Source organism: Elgaria multicarinata, chromosome 3 (genome assembly GCF_023053635.1).
Source record: "Elgaria multicarinata webbii isolate HBS135686 ecotype San Diego chromosome 3, rElgMul1.1.pri, whole genome shotgun sequence".
Classification (NCBI taxonomy): domain Eukaryota; kingdom Metazoa; phylum Chordata; class Lepidosauria; order Squamata; family Anguidae; genus Elgaria; species Elgaria multicarinata.
Genome location: NC_086173.1, coordinates 143,335,262 through 143,356,916, shown reverse-complemented (window position 1 = coordinate 143,356,916; position 21,655 = coordinate 143,335,262). Strand labels below are relative to the sequence as shown.

The window sequence follows — 21,655 nt, the reverse complement described above, 5'->3', positions numbered from 1 at the left end:
ACAAGAACACCTTTTTAAACCCAAGCATTGTCAGTTCTGATTGTTGCTGCTAAGCTGATCTACCCCATTAGGCAGAGAAATCAAAAGCTCCAGAAGTTCCAATTTCTCTAACCAAGAACAGCCGGTGAGGATCCAGAGAACTACAGCTGTGTTTGTAATGGGTGTTTTTTCCTGTTCTTTCAAAAAGGGTCTTTAATGGCCTTTCCTTTGGAGAGGAAACTGTCAGGAATTGTGTGTTCACAAAAGAAAGAATAAGGTGATGGTCTGAGAAGCCCTCTTATAACGCTGGAGAAATAAGGAATAGATTTGGATGGCAAGAATGAGCTCGGAAGTCTCCTGAAGTGCAAGTCTAGTTCAGGTGTAGATGGAAATTTTTCTTTTAATGAATAAACTATTCAGAGGAAAGATTTGGCCTTGAGAAAGAAGCTGACAGTGTTGGCAATGCCTGGCCTTGAAAAACATTGGTGTACCTTAAATAGCTCCATATTAGGACGTAGTTTGTGCATTTCTCTGGATGATGCTAGGTAAGAAGCAGAGTCAACTACACTTGGTTCTTCTTCCTTGCTTCTGTCTGCCCTCTAGTGACGTGGCTGTTACAGGCGCTTATCCTTCATCCCATGCATCATTATTTACAGACTAGTTTCCCCGCCCGCCTTTCTTTCCAACAAGTGCTTTGATAGGGATGGGATTGTTGAGTTACTCGTCATTACGCCTGGGATCATCCCTGGCTGACTAATGAATACATTGATCAACAGAGGAAGGGGCATGGCAGTTTTAAAATGCTAAATACATGGTACTCTTGCTTGTCAGCGGTAGAGGAAGATAAGTCTTCATTGCCCTAAATACCATATGTGAACTTGACTGGATGGGTGTGTGTACCCATCCAGTCCTTCTGTAAGGGTTGTGGACAGCAAAAGAAAAGAGGGCTGCCTCCAGGAAGCACAAAATAAAAGAAAAAGTGGCAGAGTCTCAATGGAAATGCATTTGGTAATTTGCAAGTATTGATAAATGGCCATTTTTGAGTTCTAGGTTGAAGCTTGGTCTCCTTTCTTTGTTCCTCCCATCCACCCCCAAGTTGGAATTAGCCACTTCTGAATAGCATGGGATAAAAGCTTTAATATTGTTTCAGGCTCAGAGAACCACAAGATCAGGATAAGATGGTCTTCTATGAAGTGTCTTTTGCTCTGTTGTGGTGAGATATTCTGGTCCCAGAAGACTCTGGCATCACAGCATGTAATTCTGAAGAAAAATTTAAGTAGATAACTAGACAGCTTTTGTGCCTTTACAATTGTCATATCTATTTAGTCTTTAATATTACCTCCCTCTGGTTAATGCTTGAAAACATAGTAATGTTAGCAGAGAGAAAGAGAGAGATGTGCTCTCTTGAATGGGAAGAATTGCTCACGTCTCTAATGCCCTTCAGCTAAAGTGTGGAGCAGGCTGTGATGCCTTGGCTGCTTGGCGATGACTTAGTTTTAAGGCAGGTCATTGCTTATTTATTTCTCAAGTCTTTTAAATTGATGCTCCCTGCCTAAAAGAATACGGGGAAGAATACGTTCTATGGTAGATGCTTACTCACTGGGTTGGTGCCAAGTGTTTCTAGCCCACTTCAATAAGAGTGCTATTTACCTTGAACATGGGATAAGAGGGCCAATACTCAATATATGCATACAGCTTCTTCTATTCAGTTTCCAGGAGTGTTTGGAGGTGGCTGTGCAACACGTAAAGCACATAGCATTTCGCAAACCCAGGGAACTGTTTACCCTACATCAGATTGTTGCTGGCATTGGTTCTGCAGGGTCTTAGGCGGAGGACTTTCACAGCTCTGTACCCTTTTTAACTGAAGTTGCCAGGAATTGTACCTGAGACCCCTGCATGCAAGGCAGCTGCTCTATCTTTTTTGTATCCTTGGGTTGACTGAGCGCTTGCATGATATATCTTTGGGTTGGAAGAGTTCTCTTTGTTGGTTTAGGAGTGATAATTGGACTCCCTTTTGCATGGAGCAGAGTGCCTTTGGGGAGAGGCAATTGCAGTGGGAGGCAAGGCTGTTTGCCTAATGAGCCTCAGATAGAGGGTGAAGCATAAGACTGGGCCGGAGGACAAGTAGCTGTTTAACATTACTTACAATTCCATGGTCTACAAATATGTGGGGGTGGGAGGGGGCGGTTTCCAATTGCTGTAGAATTTCAGTGGCAACTTCGGCTGGAGGGTGCATACTGCAGTGGGTTCTGGGAATGGGAGATTGGCACCCAGCCCCTCTGAAGTTACCCAACCCTGGTCTAGAGGTTTGTTTGTGTCCTATTGGTGGAGGCTCTGGGTAGGATAAATGTGAAGAAATGCTGCTGAGTTCTGAGTGGGTGCGGGGATGGGAAAGTATGAAGCAGATTTAGGATTATTCACAAGATAGTCAGTGTACGTGACCGGCCAATCATCTATTCTTAGTCTGTTTTGACATACCAGAGTGCTGCTTTTCAGGGGGACTCCCATCATTTTCAGATTTCCCCCCATTTTGTGGGGAGTCCCATACTTAGCGATGCAGGGGCTGGGCACTTCACTCTCAGTGCAGTGTCAAAGAGAAATTTGGGCTTGGCCCACAAATTGGGTTCCTTGCTGTTTGGAATATATGTCCTTATGTCTGCCAGAATAGATTCTGAAAAATGAATTATGTCTGCCCGAGGCTCCTCCTGGTGGCACATCCAGTTGGTGTTGCAGTGCACAACTGAGGAATGTTGGTGTGTAACCCAAAGACTGGCGGGCAGTCATCTTGGCCCATTTGGACTGCAGAACGCACACTGATCCTCCTCAGTCATGTGGCTAGCTGAAGCACTTCTGCGACTGTACTGTGGCGATCAAGGATGCTAAAACTTTGCTCTCCTTCAGAACCAAATGGATGTGTCCTTGGGTAGCTGTTAATTGGCTCAGACATGCGCCTAGAGTCCCTGAATTGATTGTTTTGAATTGTCCTCCCCTCCCCTGTTTTTGTTCCTATCACTGTGGACAGGGTATTGCTACTACACCAGTGCCTGGAAAAGGGGTTCATTTGGCAGCACCGCCGGGCAAGGAGTTGTTAATTACAAGTCACTTAAGAGCCGCAGTATCCTGGCTGCCTTTCTCTGCCGATCTTTATATGCAAAGCACTTTGAATTGTACCCTTTTTTGCGCCTAAAGGACATGGGACCCACAAAGATGGTAGCACACCACTACCCTCCCTTTAGTCCTTTGTGCTTTTTAAATGCTGTCTTTCCTGATGTAAGTTCTCTACGGAGCAGCTAGATGCCAGCCAGACTCTACAGGGCTGCCACAAGGTGTTGTGTGGGTGTCTCCTCTGAACTCTTGTACATTTGCCAAGTACAAACCTGGTCTCTTCCATGGAAGCTGGCTTTTGCCAAGGATCTCCTCTTCCACCCTGAACTCCCAGCCACCCACCATTTGTACAATGTACTGTGTAAGCCTTGACACAACATTTTATTTTTCTCTGACCACTGCTTACTTCTGATATGAGACTCACGGCAACCTCACTTCAAGGAGCAGCTGTTGGGTACCGTGTGAGGGTAGGAGAAGTGGGGTATGTGGACAAAATTTTGGTATTAATGGGTTTGGACCAGCATCTGGCTGCCTCACTTGAATGGATTTCTCTCTTGTTCAGTTTCTTTGTGAAGGATCTTTCTGACGCTCTCTGTTTTGATGTTACATATGCAGCCCACAGTTCCCAATTTCAGTGTTTGTATATTTTGGGGCAGCCTTGTGTGATGGCGAGGAAATTTTGAGTATTATGTTTTCACCAAGGAGGAAAGGGAACAAAACCAACCTTGTCTTTATTTTTGATGAAGTGAAACTTTTCTTTCCTTGGTTTTGAAATTGTAGCAGATGAATCCTCTCTGCCATTCTACAGTAAAAAAAAAATGGTGCTTCAAAACCTGGCTTACTGTGTCTGCGTTGTCTTTTGGGTCCTTTTCTCCTTCTGAGTTATCAGGAGCTGATGAGAGATGTGTTAAGTGCCTTAGGTTTCTGAGAAACTAACTGATCCTTTCTGTTCTGAAATAACATCTACACACAGTGAAGACAAGCCTGCAACACTTGTTGGTACCTGGTTCACATTGTTTGGACTATATCCAATAAGGGACTCAAAGTACCAACTCATCAATTCTGGCTCCTCTTTGTGGATGAAAAACCACCATATATGAGGCAGGAACACAAACTAATTCAATGATAAAAAAAGGGCCGGTTTAAGACCAGAGTTATGGTTATTTCATGTTGGCTTAACAGGTGTGCCCCGTGACGAGTAATCAGCCTCTCTATTGCTTTATGAAGTAGCTGAATCTTGCTATTACTAGAGGAATCCTCCTGTGAGTTGACCCATGCCTACTTGTTGCTATTAAATAAGCACAATTTGTGACCTGGCACAACATAATTACTGATCATGGGGCACATTTGCTAAGGCGTCAGCCTAAGCTTCCAGTTTCCTTGCTTTGTGGAGCTCGAGCCAACATGAGATAACCTTTACTCTGGTCTTAAACCAGAAGTAATTTTGATCATTGACTTTCCCTGACTTTTAAAAGGCCATTTATTATTACAGTGTTCCAGGGTGGGTGGGAAGCACAAACAAAGCATTTACAGTAGATGTGTACAAATGAATAGATACGTCCTTGTATTAGAATAGCTTATTTCTGTACAGGATTCCAGCAGAGCTCCCTCCCACCAATTTTTCCTCCCTTCATCGGTGGGAGTGATTCCCCCAGCCTTTAAAATTACCTCACTCTTAACCTCAGTTGACAGTTCCCTGCTATCCCTCCTCTACTGTCACAATGCTAGAAGGAGCACTGGAATTTTAAAAAAAACAAATAGCAGAGTCCTGGTAGCGTTCTGACTTCAGAATGAAAAAATGCTGTTCAGAATTTCACCAAATGAATGAAAGGCACACCTCAGCAAGCCTGAATAAAGTACATCAGTAGTTTCCATTCAGAATTTGTACGAACTATATGACTGCTGAGCTGTACCTTAAGTAAAAAGTATAAATGTGTCAATTTTCAGCACTTTTTAACTGGCTGCATCTGCAGCAATTTGTATCGGATCTGTTTGTAATTCTGCATGATTGCAGACTGCATCAGGTAGATCACAGGTGCCAAAATTCAAGTTATTAGTTCTACAAGTGTCATAAGTAGAATCTTGAGGCTACTTATTGGCGGAAACTTTTTGTGTGTGACCCAGCTTACCTAAAGGGGTACTGCTATGTCCCTTTAATAAATGCGACATACATTAAGCCTTTCTGCCCTCTCCTCTCCCACCTTTACTATAATGGGTGGCAGTAAAGGTATTGTTGGCTTTGAACCCTTAACTATTAGAGCTTCATTGATGTTAGTGAATGGGTAGATGGGGGGGGGGGGCGTTAGGGTGAGAAAGTGCCTATGGGTATGGATGGTGATCCAGGGTGAGAGAAAGAGATACGGTAGGGAGAGAGGAAAAGGTTGCCATATGTGAAATAGGGTTCTGTTGGTGCAGAAACTGAGTTCAAATGAGTTGTTTTGTCTGTACCTGCCTTGTACTCAGTCTTTTGGGCAGGTTACTTGTTCTTTGTGACTAGCCATGCCTTCTATGGCAGCCATTTTGTGGTGGTACCCAGGACAGTTCCTCAAATTGCCAAATGTGCCATCAGGCCCCCAAAAGAGGGAGAGCCCTACAGATTAGGTTTTGTCGAGGCTAGTAGAAATGTGCAATTCACTTGGGCATGTGAGGTGCTCTGATACCCGTTATAATCATTAAAAGTACAATGACGATAGTAGCAAGTATAGTGATAACATAATAAAACCTAGGTTCCTCTCAATGTAACACTCAATATTAAAGGTTCATATTTACCTAAATGGAAGGCGTGGTCAAAGCCAGCCTAAGGATATATGGCGGATTTCTCGTTTTCCCGGGATCTGTCTGGGTAACCAGACCTAACCTTTGCGTTTTATAACCTTCACAATATCAATGACTTCTTCCTTACTTTCAGACTTGGACATACTACTGTTCCCAACATAGCCAGGTCTGGTGTTGACACCAGTAATATCTAGATGCAAGTATCTCTGCTAAACCGATTTCTTCTTCCAGCACCCAACATACCCACTCCCTTCAATTCCAAGAATACATTCCATTGCTCATAGTTATCTTGTAGCACATACACACTACTAGTCATGTCTGTTAATGATCGCTTACAGTCAGCATATACAGATAATTAGGAATAGCACTCCAAAGAGATACAATGAATTCTTATCAACAAGACCCGTTACATTCATGCTGTGTGACAATCAGATTACCATGAGCTGAAGCTGGCTGCTTATGGCTGAGTATCAGCGCACAGCTAAACCATACAATCTGCAGCGGCAGCCACATTACCTACTTGTACTAGCACCATATCATCCAGTACAATTGAAGAAATTCATTCGGTGCTGCAGTCCTTCCCAAATTGGACCTGGAAGTGGAGGCAACATTGCAGACCTGGCCTTTGCAGCAACCATCCCTGCTTCTGGGAGAGAGCAATCCTATGGTCCTGGAAGAGCATCCCAGGGACTATAGGATTCTTCGGAGTCCCCCCTCCAAGGCCATAGACATTGGTGCGACTGAGGAGGGGAATCCAGAATCCAATCTTTCCCGCCACTCCCTTCCATCCACCATGGAAAGAACTGTGCCAGCTGCTTCCCGAGATCTCAAATATAGCCTCGGAGGGAGGGTAACCGGTGTTTTGGTGGGTGGGGAGGGAGAGGGGGAGGAGAGGCTGGGATATGAGAACGCCTGTGGCCTCTTCAGCCCTGGCCTGCCCCCTGCTAGTATGCCTCCTCTAGATGGGCCCATCAACTCAAGAGGAAAAAAGGTAAACAGGAGGACAGAGAGGTGAAAATCATTTCCATCCTACCTCCTGAAACAGCCAAGCAGGGCAGTGAATACACAGAAATCTCCAAGATGGGAGGCTTCTGTGTAAAGAGGATGCAACCCATAGGATTGACGCCTAAATCTTTTTGTGTGTGTTTTGGTCTGCTCTGCATTTCCATCAAAAGCCAGTAGATGGCAGATGTTACATCACAAGTACTTCTCCATTCTATTTGGTCCAACATGCACTTTGACTAAAGCCAGATTTTTAAGCTTTCTTTTAAGAATTCTATATATCATCTAACATCACATCAACAAACATTTTTAAAGGGAAGCAGCTCATACACTGAGCTATAAGTCATCAAGCAGTAAGCCCTGTTTCTTCCCCCTCCCTGTTTTTTGTACCAACTAGTCTTTTATGTACACAGTGATCTTGAATTCACCTGTTTTTCAAACTCCTCAGTTGCAGCAGTAACTTTCTCAGGCAGGACTTAGTCCCAGTTCCTGTAGACCCAAGGGTTTGTAATAAGGATATCCATGTTCTCTCAGGATTCTGCTTTGCCAAATGGTGGCTCGCCAACTGCATAGGAATAACATAGGAAGCTGTCTTACCAAGTCAGACCACTGGTCTAACCTGCCCATTATTGTCTGCTGTGACAGTCAATGGCCCAGTTCACAAGATCACAGCTGAGGAAATAAGTCGTGATGGTGGCGAGGTGAGTGGGTAGGGGGTTGCATTTCCTTTGCTGGTGCAGCTTGCTGTGTCATGCAAACCCAGTGAGGGTGACTTGTTGCCGTGGCTAACAAGCCATTCCAGAACCCAGTGACTGGGTTTGCACCAAACTCTAACCCACACTGGCTCGGTCCATACAACACACTAAGCCATGCTGGTTTATTTTCTGGCGGAACCCATGATGGGTTCTGTATCATCTGTGGGATATTTCTGCCACTCAACGATGTGTTAATCCATCCAAGCACCCCACTCTGAGAACCCATCCTCTGCAGAATGGGCACTATGATGCATAGTGGCTAGCAACTCATCATAGCTTAGTGCTACATGTGAACCCAGCCACTCAATGGTGGAGACTGGGATGTTTGTTGATCCATGGGTTAGTGTGTTATCTGAACCCAGGACATTTTCTGCAGAGGGGCTTGTTAACCATGCAGTGTGTGGCTTTCTCTCTCTCAAACAAACCACCTTGAGAACCCATGATATGTTTGTTGGGTTGTTCAGAGTGGTTAATAAACAATTATGCATGCCTTAGTTATATCAAGATTGGACTACTATAACATGTTCTATGTAGCGTTTTCTTTGAAAAGCACTCAGAAACTACCACTGGTAGTTTTATTGGCTTCTGATGTATTTCCGGTCATAATTCAAAATGCGGGCGATCACCTTTAAAACCTTAACTAGCTTAAGCCCAAGATATTCATTTGCCGTCCACATGAACTTGCCCTTCAGCACATTATGGTATGTGCCACCATCCTCAAAAGTGAGGTTGGCTAGGACACATGGTTGAGTATTCTGTCTCACCAGTTCACAGGATGTGGAACTCCCTGCTCCAGGAAATACACTTGGTTTCCTCCTTAATGATGTTTAGGCACCATCTGAAGAGTTGGCTGTTTTTACTAGCCTTTCAGATTATATATTATCCCCCTGTGATGTCCTTTACCTGCCAAGCTTTTGTTGTGTTTCTTATTCGTTTTAGTATTTGTCAAGGGGGGGGGCATTGGTGGTGATGTATGCTGTCTTGGATGCTTTAGAAATAAAACAGCCTGATGGGATATAATTTTAATGCATTTTTATGGCCAACTAGCTAATATTAATTGGGCTTTATCAATAGGTAAGGAAGATAGCTATTCAGTGCTAAGCTGTGGACCATTTAAAATGTGCATACGTCAGCTTCATTCTCGCCTTAGATACTTTTGCCCTGGAATCAAAAAAAGTCACAACTGCACACGTACATACACTAACTTACCTTGTCTGAATGAGATGTAGTGAGCCTTAGATGGGAGAGGGTGGAATGGGAGTGTATGTGGTTGGTTGCAAGGGGGACAGGGGAGAATGCACAGGAGAGGGAGTTAGGTCACTTGACGGGGAGAAAAGGGATGAGAGGTGCTGGGGAATTAGGAGCTATAGATCTTATTTTTCTTATTTTTCTATTGACTGTGCTCCCCTGAGAAGGATGCCTCCAATTTTGGAGGCTGCCAAGTATCTAATGTCCTGTAGGGCTGCTCCCGCCAGGGTGGGGGGAGTGAAAGAGGCGATCTTTGCCTCTCTATCATTCTTTCCGTTACAAAAGAGAAGGTGTTCTGCTGGGGCCTAGAGAAGCCATAAGATTTCTCATATCCCAGCCTCCCCTCCTCACCACCCACTAGAATGCCCTCTTTTTCCTCCTTCCAAGCTCAGACTTTGCAGCTGCCATGATTCTTAATAGGGCAGCTGCGAGGAGGCAGGGAATCAGAACTCAGAGCCCTGCTCCCAAGTTCATAGCAGCGTCTACAGCTTCAGGAGGGAGACTTCAATGAGTCCTATGGCCCATGGGATGCTCTTCCAAGGACCATCGTATTGCTCTTTGACTTATTTATACTGCTGGTCTTATATTCGCGTGACCCCCCCCTCCCATATTTCTTGTTCACTCAAAACATTCTGATCCTATTGGCTGTAAAATAAATGCAATTTATATTTTGGAGAAAACTCCAGGACTGTACTGTTTTCTGAGGGAAAACTCACGTGGTAGGGTTTGAACATACACACACACACACATAAAAAAATATTTCATTTTTACAGAGTGTTGTGCATTACAAGTGAACGCGATGTAGAGCTTTTTTTGCCTTTCAATTTTAGAGTCCAAAAAAATCTTAACATGCTACTTTTGATGTCAAATATAGATAGTTTTTGAAAATATTAGATACATATTTAGGCCTTTTTTCCCAGCCAGCTCCAGCTGAGAGCCCCCTCCCTCCTGCTGTCAACTGTCTCTGGAGAGGCCACCAGAGAGGGAGGAAGCAGCAGCCAGGCACCTCTCCACCGTGCCTGGGTCCAGCTCCAGCTGAGAGCCCCCTCCCTCCTGCTGTCACCTGTAACTGCTGAACTTTACAACTAAGATTGTAGTGCCTGAATTTGCTTTCCTTCCCCCCCCTCCTCCTCCCTCCCAATCCCCTTTCCTTTTGTGTCATGTCTTTTAGATTGTAAGCCTGTGGGCAGGGACTGTCAAGAAATACTTTTGTAAGCCGCCGTGAGAGCCTTTTTTGGCTGAATGGCGGCATAAAAATCCTTAAATAAATAAAAATAAAAATAAATAAAAAAGGGCATTGGCACACAGTGAAAAGGAAGGGAGGCCTCAAACGAACATTCAACCCACAGGCCTCTCAGAATCTTTATTAAAAGAACCTGCTTGGATGGGAAGTCATTGAAGAAGAAAGAACTGGAGGCTGAAGGCAAGAAAGTAACAGTCCTTCTGGAACCTTCTGTCTGAAGCAATTGCTTCCTTGCTTCAAGATTAGGGTGGTCCAGCTCAGTTCACCTCTGTGGGAGACATGGGGGGGGGGGTGATTTTCTTGGCATCGTGTTGCCTGTGATAAGCGGTGGCCCACACAGAAACAGACTGAATATCTTCTATGAGGAGTCCCCACCATAGTCCCCCTTCATTAAGCCTGAGCTGTTAGCAACGAAGGCCACACTTGTGCCCTGAATGGCCCACTCCTTCCTTTCAGACTTCATTTAATCAGACAGTCCCACTCACCCTTGATTTCTCTCACTCTTGTACTTGCCATTGAATGTGCCTTATTGTAAAGCATTCCCTGCAGGGAGCTCCTTCCTTGCAGGAGGGCTTTTTGCCACAAACAAAGTGTTCCAAGCCCCCTATTCTACTTTTAGAATTAATAACCGTTTGGGCCCCGCAATCTCCTGCCAGGTCCTTGGCTAAACAAAACAGCTTCCCCCACCTCACCCAAAAAACAAAACCGAGGCCTCATGACACGCAAACTCCTAGGACAAAACTGGGGAAGTAAAAATTCTCTTTCTTATTTGAAATATTTTTATGCCACCTTAAATGGCAGTTTACAAGATAAAAATTAAAAACTTCCATGAAATACAGTTAACTAAAACAGGACAAAACATTTAAAATAATAGCAACAATAAAAAAAAAACCCCAATTTAAAATAATAATAATGGGCATTTATTCATTTGAAAGCAGACTGGAATATCCAGGTTTTTAAGGCCTGTTTAAAAACAGGGAGGAAGCCACAAGCATGCTTTATGGTAGGGTATTCCAAAAGGATGGGCCACCACAGCAAAGACTTCATTCTTATTGGTGTGCACATGTGTACGACCTCTGTGGCTGACCTTAGGGCCCAGGCAAGTTCATATAGCTGCAGGTAGTCTTTCAAATAACCTGGTCCCAAGCCTTTTAAGGCTTTAAAGAATCAGCAGCACTTTAAGGTGGGCCCAGAAACACACTGGCAACCAGTGCAGCTGGTACAGAATCGATGTTCTCTGCTCTGATCTCTCCTTTATTCTGAAAACACCTATATAGGAGAGTGGGCAGATGTTTTTCTTTCAGAATTTGAAGTGTTTAGGGAGCACAGAACAGGGTGAGAATCGTATAAGGTGGGAATAAGGGGTAGGCAGTAGAAGAATGTGGGTTGGAAAACATGTCTGAAGGGCCCGACGAAGAGAATAGATAACCATAGGAACCAAGAAGCTTTCTTCAGATGTTACATTAAATGTGTGTCCAATGAACATCTGTACAGTGAACATGTGTTTGTTTACTTGCATGCATGCTGTGTAATTGTGTTTATTTATTTTTATCCCTTTACATGAACTTCACATAATTATGCATGTTGTAAGCCCGTTCCTCCATAGTCTTCTCTCCTTTTCATTGAGGATAAGGCTACCAATGGCTGCTATTATATGGTATCACCTCCTATATCAGGGGCACTAGGCCTCTGAAAACCAGTTGCTAGGGCACATAAACAAAGGGTTCTGTTGTCCTCCTGTCCTGCTTGTGGCCTTTCAAACCATACAGCCAAATGGTTGGCCACCATGGGAAGCAGGACACTAGACTCCGTAGGTCTTTGGTCTGTTCCAGCACTGTTCTTATTATGTCCTTATCCCTGTCAGTGTTTATTTTCCATGTCAGTGTTTCCATGGTGTGGCCAAATTTGCACAAAGTGTTGTCCATATCATTCCCTCATGATTTCTTCCCCATGAAGTTAATGCCAGACATTATTTCTAGATTGTATGTGTACATTTTATCAGTTTCAATAGGTGTCACTTTCCCTCTGTTTCAAATGAACAATAATCAACAACATATGCTAGGTAGACAAATAGCACTATTCAACTATCTTTATGTTTTAGAAGACAATTTCATACCTGGATTCACACAGTTGTACCTCCATATAATGTATGTGTATGCATAAGTGTTTGCAATCACCACACCAGATTTATTCGAGTCCACCCACATGAAGATTTTGGGTATGAATCATGTGTACACTCATTCTTACAACCACTTGTATGTACATAATGTACACACATACAGTGGGCCTGTTCAGACAACACGCTATGTCATGGTTAGGCCACTAACCCTTTTGCAGCAAATGGTTAGTGTGTTTATACCGTGGTTATGTAGCCACCATGATCAGGAACAGTTCACACGACACACTAAGTCATGGTTTACATGACATGCTAAGCCATAATGTTGAGTTCAAAATGCTTAACCACCGTGGCTTAGCATGTTGTCTGAACAGGATCAGTGTAACACAAGGCAACTCAAGAACATTTGGCAAACAAACACACATCAACCAAAGAAGAAGACCGAGCTATTTCAGTTTTAAATGAAATCTGAGATTCTCAGAAATCCATATTTTAGGACAAGATATCAAATTTCATATTTGGTATTCCAGGAGACTATCAACTTTCACTTTTAATGAAACAAGTTGAACATGAAATCATATATATATATATATATATATATATATATATATATATATATATATCCAGTCAAAGAACATGTATTATTCACCCTTTTCCTAGCATGTTTCAGTGCACAAAGTATTTTATGATTTTATCTGATTAATCTTTCAACATTCCTGTGAGAATGAGTGGGTTTCTTTTTCATCCCAATCCTGTTCAGTAGGCTTTATAGTTTGGTAAGGATTTGAAACAAGATCTCCCGCACCTGAAAACGCCAGCCACGGACTGAATTATAATATATTACAAATGGGATTAGACCCTTCTGTTGCCACTTGCACAAATCAAGATCATACAGATGCTAAATGATTTGTTCACACACACACAAATAGTTAGACACTATTTGGCATTTATTACATGGTATCCAAGCACATGTGTTTTACATGCAAAGGATCATGAATTTTACAACTAACTGATCAAACTATGTATTTGATCAAATGTGAATGTATTAAAGCATGAGATTCCTTTGGCAAGGATCAGTTTTCTCAACCACATTCAGAATGTGACTTGTGTAGGCCAGTCCTATGGATGTCTCCTCAGAAGTAGATCTCATTAAGTTAAACATGACTTACTTTTTGGTAAATGTACAAAGGATTACAATTGTGAGGCCAATGGTTATGCATGTTTCCTTAGAAGTAAGTCCCACTGATTCAACCTAACACTCTCAAGTAAATGCACATAGTAACGCAGACAGGTTTTTATACATGTTTGCTCAAAATGAAGGCTCACAAAGTTCAGTGTGACTTATATCCAGGTAAGCATCCATAGGACTGCAGCGATGCAGCCAAATCTTAAGCAAATCTACACAGAAGATAATCCCAATAAATTCAATATGACTAATTCTCTGTGCTTCGTATTGCAACCATGCAGCCAAATGTTACTGCATGTTTTTTGTGCAAGCAAGTCTTGTTAAGTCCAATGAAACGCATTCCCTAGCAAGGGCACATACAATGACAGCCTTAGTTTCTATCCTCACACAGCCTACATTAATAGCTCTGGCTTCTGCCATTCATAAAGCAGGTGGAAGGTAGCAGTGCCATGGTGACACCCAAACAAGAAGCCTAAAGAACCTGGACACTGCATTATTGCATAACTGCAGGGCAGGTCCTCAACTCAGAAACCAAGAGGTTAGTCATAGTCTGATAGATAAATGAGGGGCTGTCTTGGTGGGAAGAAAGTGGGAGTGGAGCACAGTGGATGGAAGGGGAGGGGCTGGACTGGGAGCTTGAGGGGGGAAAGAAGGAATAAGAATTCAGGTTCAATCCTTGTTTCCCTCCCCAACCTGTTCTAGATGGCCACAATGGCACATCCAGACCATACCTGGCTACTTCGTTCAGGGCAGGTCAAAGACTCTCACAAGTGGGCTGGCTCAGAAAGGGCTGGGAAATGGAATCTGCAAAGGGTCCAGAAGAAGGACGTTCCAGGAGGACCCCTGCTTAACTATCAACAGCATCTCCACAGGTGAGCAGCTCCTTTTTCACTTGGTTCAAGGGTTAGGATAAATCCCTAGGCCCTGCAGAGGGATAAATCCCTAGGCCCTGCATCTGTAAGGGAAAGGGGTTAGAGCAGCAGAGCAGCCTTTAAGATGGATCTGGTCTTTTCAGTGGCACCTGAAAACCATTTTTTTTTCTTTCTTTTCCCCAGGCTTTTTAGTCCTTCAATTTTAAAATGCACAAACACATTTTTTAGGATCTTTGCACTGTTGCTGGCTTTTATCTTGGTTTTACTTAGGTTTGATTCTATTTTAAATATATGGTTTTTTATTATTATTTTTACTGTGTTACTGTATTTTATGATTCTACGTTTTATTTTGTGAAACACTCCCACCCACCCAGGGAGCTTCAGCTGATGGGCAGAATAGAAATGGAATAACTAAATTAAATGAAAGTCTCTTTCTCTGTGGCCAGCATGGAAATACAGTGGACTGGCAGACAAGGGATGGGTTATTGGATATTTTTCTGTCTAAACATGCATAGGATTGCACCCTAGAATTTGTAATTTTTATGATGTTATCTGCTGTTTTTGTTATTTTTAACTTGCTCTGCTATTTCAGCATTGTTTTGTTTGGCCTTTTTTGTTTTGCTCAGAGCCATTCCTCTTCTGCCAGCCTGCTCACTCGCCTGAATGGAATTCCTGGTCACCTGTGGTGACTAGGCAAGTTGTTAAATCCAAGGCGGAGCTAACAGTTCTTTTAGGGGTCTGCTTTAACATTGTGGCCTCCTGTTTTCTTTCTCCCTAGGCTGCTGGGCTCTGAAAGGGCCTCATACTTCTTGCATCCACCTACCATGGAGCGGCCAGTAAGTCCTCAGGTGAAGCGCCTGCTGATAGCTGGCATTGGTAAGGCATTTATCGGTTCAAAGAGTAATGCCTTTGGCCATTTTCCTTCATCCTCTCAATTCATGGTGAAGTGAGGATTCTAAATCATTTAATTTCAGAACCAGGAGATGATTGTTGTTGTTGTTGTTGTTGTTCTGCTGGATTAACATCAGGTACAAGGGCATGATCTTCTTTATGGAGAGCTCATGTATACTCTGGTAAAAGGAAGTTTCATGATGAAATTAGATGCTACCTTCTTTCTTTTCCTTTTCTTGGCAGCATCTTTAACAGCACCATAACAGGCAGTCTTGACACAGAAATTCAGCATTGGGAAAAGCAGCACCTATTGGATTTCTGCCTGTCGTTATGCTGTTAAAGGGAATAAAGGGTGGGAATTCTACTTGCAATACCCAGTGTTGTCTAGGTCCTGACTTTCAGGCTCCCTGAGGTAAATTTTGGGCTTTGGGGGAGACAATGCTCTTGGCCTCTCCTGTTTTATCCACTCCTCCCTCCCTTCGAGCTCCATCATACCAGCATTTTATCACAATTTTGTCCTGCCTTGTTTACCATTTTGCCCTGCGACCCTCACACGTCTTCGTCTCTGTCCTGCAGTCATCATCTCGCCTCTTCCCCTCCATTTTCCGTGTTTTTCTGGCACAGGGAAAGTGCGATATTTTTTCTCCACATGGGATAAAACCATCCTTCCATCCCCATGTATTGCCGTCCTCATGCTATGTCACAGAACATCCCTTCTTGGGTGTGTGTGTGTGTTGAAGGACGGTCTTGCTGACGAAAGAGGAGGGAGGGGGCAGTTCTCCTCCAGTGTGCCAAGTCAGTCAAACAGACTTTCACTGCTCCAACCCAACTCTCATTGATCTATCATCCACCCATTTCAACTTCCCTCTTTTTCTTGCTCACTGTACGAAGTGCCCAGCCGATGAAAAACTAAATTGCTAAACTTTAGACAACAAAACCAGAACAAGGGGGGAGGAAGGCGCCCACATTCATCAGAATGTCAATCAACCACAAGAACCAATGAACTGGATGGGGAAGGAGAAGGTTCAGGGTGGGGTGGAGTGGCGATACTAAGAAGCACAAGCCAGCGCAGGTGAAAAGGTAAACAAGGCAAAATAGTGCAACAACGTGCACACGTGAAAGTGACCAGTGCTTGATGAGCTAATGAAACAGAGGTCGAAATCGCGGATGCATATCAGGAATAAAAAGTAGGTGTGATGGAGCTCTTTATAACTCCATGAGGCCTATCTCTGAAGATTTCAAGACATGGTTTACACTTCCCACCCTCTATGAGTGCCTAGACTTCCATCCTCCTTGCAGCTTTTAAAAGGAAAGTGTGTGTGTGTTGTGGCTATGCCACTTTCCTTCCTGACCCTTTTCATGTTTGATGGTAATAAGGTTGGCAATGCACTGGTGCACTGGTGATGAAGAGTATGGTCCCAATAAATTCTCTCCCCGTCAGTCCTAAGCAGCCTTCCCCAATCTGGTTGCTCTCAAGTTGTTTTGGACTTCAGCTCTTATCAACTCCATCTAGTATAGTCCATGGTCAGGAATGCTGGGAATTATAGTCTAAAATGTCTAGATGGTACCAGGTTGGGGAAGGGGGTTGGACTCGATGGCCTTGTAGGCCCCTTCTAACTCTGCTATTCTATGATTCTATGAAGGTTGGTCTGGAGTCTAGAATGTCAGCCTAAAGCGACAAGTGTGTATGTCACTTTTAGGCACTCATCCATCATAGTAAGAATGCCATCGTTTTTTCCTGGAAGGGCTCCTGTACTTTTAACAGTTGCAGAGAAATATCCCCCCACCACCACCACTAAAAAATCAGTCATGGGGATAAAGTGATGGGAATCAAGTCGCTATACTTGCCTCGTAAAACTCTTGAAAATCCCAGTGCATCTTGATCGTGATCTCAGGGCTGTGCCCGGTCAGATGCTCTCTTCTTCCCCTGCTCCACAGATATGGGTGCTGAAGAGGTCTGGAGAGCCCTGCATGAAGAACCCAAGTACCAACGTGAGGTTGCAGCAGCTAAAATGGGCCACACGCTCTCTCAGCAGGTGAGAAGTATGCTTGGGACTAGACCCAAAACGAAACCTAACGGCCCGGGTGTTCTTTCATTGCCAGATTGCTGCCTCTTCAATATCCCTGCTAGAGACTTCTTTGGTACAGTATGTATGTCTTAACTGTGCGTCTCAGTACCGATTACTCTATGTCAGAGCCTCTATTCCTGTGCTCATTATGCAAAGCACCATTTGTATCTATCAGCCCTCTGCCGTTGCCTCTGTGGGCCCTAAAGGTAAGTGCAGCTATGTATCCCACCCCTCTGTTTCAGTTGCAACATTCAGGGCAGTTTACAGTCATTTAAAAACATTTACCGAAAAAATCAAGTTTATATTTTGCATAATCTGAACTAGCCTCTCTATTTTTAATCTGCCCACTGATACAATCCTATTGTATTTAACTGTTATTCAGTAACAACTGTGTCTACAGTTTCCACATAAAAAAAATAAATTAATTTTCAGATGGTGTGTGTGTGTGTGTGTGAGAGAGAGAGAGAGAGAGAGAGAGAATTTATACTTTGATCTTAATGTATCTTTGTGTTTTGTATGTAAACTCCTGGCTGACTGCAATTTGGAACTGTTATTATGGAACCTGACTACCTTTGAGGTCAGGTAGTTTGGCAAAATATAATTCTGATCTCTGTGCCACTATCTGGAGAACAGCCCTCTCTCCTCCCCGAGAATGCAGAAGTTGTCAGTTCCTATTCAAGGGAATTATAACCTTAAATTAAAGGCTATTATAATTATCAGGGATGTGTGTGACAACGACATTCTAGCTCAGCATTTTTCTTTCTTGGCCCCTGTGTTTCCTGAGCTGTTGATTTAGCCAAAATTTGGCTTTAAAACAAAACCACAACTCTAGACTATGTTATGGGCTCAGGTTATAATAGGTGGCTCAGGTTTAGTCACCACTCTGGAAATTGTTATCAAGCTCCGGTGGCTTAATAACAACGTCCAGAGAGGAGTGGTCGTGTTAAGTCTACTGCTGCAAAAACAACAACTAATCTTGTGGCATCTTAAAAACTAACAAATTTATTAGGACATAATAATATTTAGTGGGCTTGGGATAGCCTCAGTTGGCAAGGGAATAAGATAAGTACAGTAACAATTTAACAGCAGCATAGCTGATTATAACAACTTCCTAGCTTTGCTACATTAATTATCACTTGTAATGGTGCAAGAAGGGAACCATTGTTATTGTATTTGTTATCAGGAAGTATGATTCTATCCGTTTAAGCTTGAATTCAGGCAATGGTTTCCTCTCCCACTGCAGGTATTAATTAACATAGCAAAGCTAGGATGATTGTGTTACCTCCAATTACTGCTGTTGCAAACTGCTGGATCCAGCTAAGTCTCCCATGGATGGGAAGGCTCCTTCGGTCCATAGACGGCTTCTGATCCAGGGGGGAATCCTGCTGGCATAAGCAGCGGGAGGAGCAGAACTCCACCCAAGGGTTGCTCTTGCTGGGAGAATAAAAGTCCTGCTGTTTAGTATTTTGTATACAGGCCCACTGACAATAACACTTGATTCATTGATTTATACCCTTCCTCTTATTAAACTAAAGTACGTGAGGTAGCTTACAAGGATATCAATATAATCCAAAATAAAATAAAAATAGCCAGAAATTGTATCTCTTTATAGTGAAGAAACAGACAATAACATAAAAAAGGGGGAGGAATAACGCCATTCCTCCCCCCCCATATTTTAATTTTTTTTTACTGTCACAAAGCGGGAAAGTTCGCACTTGCGTTCCTTCCTGCGCAGATGCGCATCAAGACGGGGCCCAGGTCTCTGTTCTGAGACTTCATCCCAATATGGGGCCACCTCCTGAAGTACTGCTGCCTCTTTCAAGGTACCCTGGCTCGGATGTCCTGCTACCACACACCGGCTGCAGCAAGTGGCTCTTTGGCGGCAACAGCTGTATGCGATGCACCACCTGGGGAAGCAGCACCAGTGTACAGCCAGCCATCTTCTGGCCACAAAGAACCTCCCTGACTTCAGTGACACCTATGGAACTGGAGGACCAACACGCTACTTCCACGGCACTTTGGACAAGGAACAGATGCCACTGCGCTTGGTGTCTCTCACCAAAGACTCCTGAACAAACTTAGCAGACATGGGATAAGAGGAGCGGTCCTCTCTCATACTAGAAACTGGGGTTATCCAGTGAAGCTGAAGAGTGAGAAATTCAGGACAGGACACTTCGGATACTACATAGTTAAACTGTGGTAATCACCACCACAAGATGTGGTAATGGCCAACAACTTGGATGGCTTTAAAAGGGGGGTTAGACAAATTAGTGCTGATGGTTAAGTGCTACCTCCAGTATCAGAGAGGAAGCATACCTCTGAATCCCACTTGCTGGGGAATATAAAGAAGAGGGTCCTGTATATGGGCTTCCCATGAGCATCGGTTTGGCCACTATGTGAACAGAATGCTAGACCAGATGAGCCTTCGGTCTGATCTAGCATGGCTGCTGTTATGTTCTTGATACAGTGATTTCTCTAAAATGCCTGGAATGGAGATAGCAATCAATTTGGAGACAGTAATTCAACCCCCACCCCCAGTTGAAGGGCTTAAGGTGCATGTTAAAGAATTTGCAGTTGGAGACAGCTAGTTTTGAGCTCTGTAAGCACCTTGGCGTGCAGGTATCTCTCTCTTTCTTTGGGGACCTGATGTATAAGAAAAAAATAATGTCTTTTCTACATGAGGATGTTAATCAGCTGCATCTATTCGGACACAACATGAAGAGTATTTCCTTTTCTGCTACATAACCTCAGGTGGCTCTGTGGTACAGTGGAATAATGCAAACACTCAAATGGAGGCAGTGTTTTCTTTCACTTTTCAGAAATAATACCCCATTTTGCCTGCTCTAAAACACTTACTGGAAGTGCTGCTTACAAACAGAAACAAGACTGGAGATTCACAACATTGTCTAAAGAACCCGTAAACAACCATGAGTAGGCCATGATGATTGCACAATAAATGCCTCATGTACAAAAGCTCTAAACCAAATATTATTAAAAAATACCATAAGTCTTCAGTGATCCCTTCTCCAAAAAGAAGCCATGCTCTGGTAAGCGCTGGCCCTGGAATGTCTTGCCACTTGCAGAAGTGGGGAGTGGATAACAAATATATATATAGAAATCCATGTTGGAATGGATTATCTGCAAATGATAATTCTGTAAACAGGATTCCAGATTTGTGTGAGATCTCCTTCACAAAAGGTTACTTTGATGAGCTATCCATAGGAACATAGGGAGCCGCCATATACTGAGACAGACCATTGGTCTATCTTGCCCAGTATTGTTGACACTGACTGGCAGCAGCTCTCCAGGGTTTCATGTAGGATTCTTTCCTTGCCCTACCTGGAGAAGCCAGAGATCAAACCCAGAACCTTCGGAATACAAAGCATTTAACATTTTTCATGCACCAGTCCTCATGAGATCATTTCAAAATGTAATCCTTTGTTTACTTGGATATAATCTCTTTCAATATAGTTCATCCTATTAGGGTCCTTTGTCGCATTTTCCCGAAGGAGAATATCAGCGTTCAGAAGGGAATGTTGTTCCTTGGCTTGTAACAGCTTTTCCTGTGGAACGTTTGCATATGAACAATAGAACCATGTTTCCAAGATGATATTGAGAAGTTCAAGGGCACTGGCTCTTATGGAGAATCAGATTTTGCAGACAATGGTTCATTACCGCCTGAAATCCACCTGCTGCAGTCTGTGGGGGTTGTAACAGCAGGAGGGATCAATGCAGCCACTTAATCAGGAGTCTTTAAAAAAGGAACCTGATATGCAGGCATCAGATATAGTTCACAGAATCAAAATATGGCACTGCTTTGTGTGAGTCAGAGAGAGAGAGAGAATGAGAGAGAGAGACTAAGAAAAAAGAAATGGTTTTATTGGAATGGGTGCATCCAGATAAGATGGCAACTTCCCAAGCTTGTAGGATGGCCAGATGTACAAGAAGAGTGGTGTTCTGGACATTTAAAAGTGGGTGTTTTGGCAACTTCTGCTTTTCTCACTCCTGCAGAACGGCATGTGCCAAAACTGCCTTCTTCACAGCTGCTAGGTTCAGGAGCTTTGGCCTCTTCTGCATCTGTTTACTTTTTATGTTCTGGGATGGACACTGTAGGGAAATATCCAAAGCAAACGTCATTATGTTCCTCTCTGGCATACCGCTGTACTCAGTTTGGAGAAACTATCCATGCAAAGATAGTTGCACAGCCCACACACCCACAGCTTGTGGACTGGCAGGAACGATCACATCCTGAAGCAGCTGACTCGTCTGGACTACAAAGAACAGCAGCTCTGAACATCACTTCTAATTCCTGCAGTCAGAGCCGGCTGTAAATGGATAGCATCTCAGAGGTTAGACCTAAACTACGATCAAGATTTTGTATGACTTTTAGTTCATAGATCTATGTATCTACCGA

The 21,655-nt window shown here is 43.4% G+C and overlaps 1 protein-coding gene across 1 annotated transcript in view; it reads left to right on the top strand.

The window, feature by feature from the left end:
* Positions 1-19,404, top strand: part of CCDC71 (coiled-coil domain containing 71) — a 37,606-nt gene extending 18,202 nt beyond the window's left edge. Inside the window, exons 1-4 of the mRNA XM_063122112.1 lie at positions 13,846-14,281; positions 15,060-15,157; positions 17,111-17,208; positions 19,065-19,404. Of these exons, the coding sequence (XP_062978182.1) occupies positions 14,112-14,281; positions 15,060-15,157; positions 17,111-17,208; positions 19,065-19,313 (615 nt within the window). The 5' untranslated portion in view covers positions 13,846-14,111 and the 3' untranslated portion in view covers positions 19,314-19,404. Of the gene's footprint in view, positions 14,282-15,059; positions 15,158-17,110; positions 17,209-19,064 lie in introns of the transcript that reaches the window.
* The last annotated feature ends 2,251 nt before the right edge of the window (positions 19,405-21,655 follow it).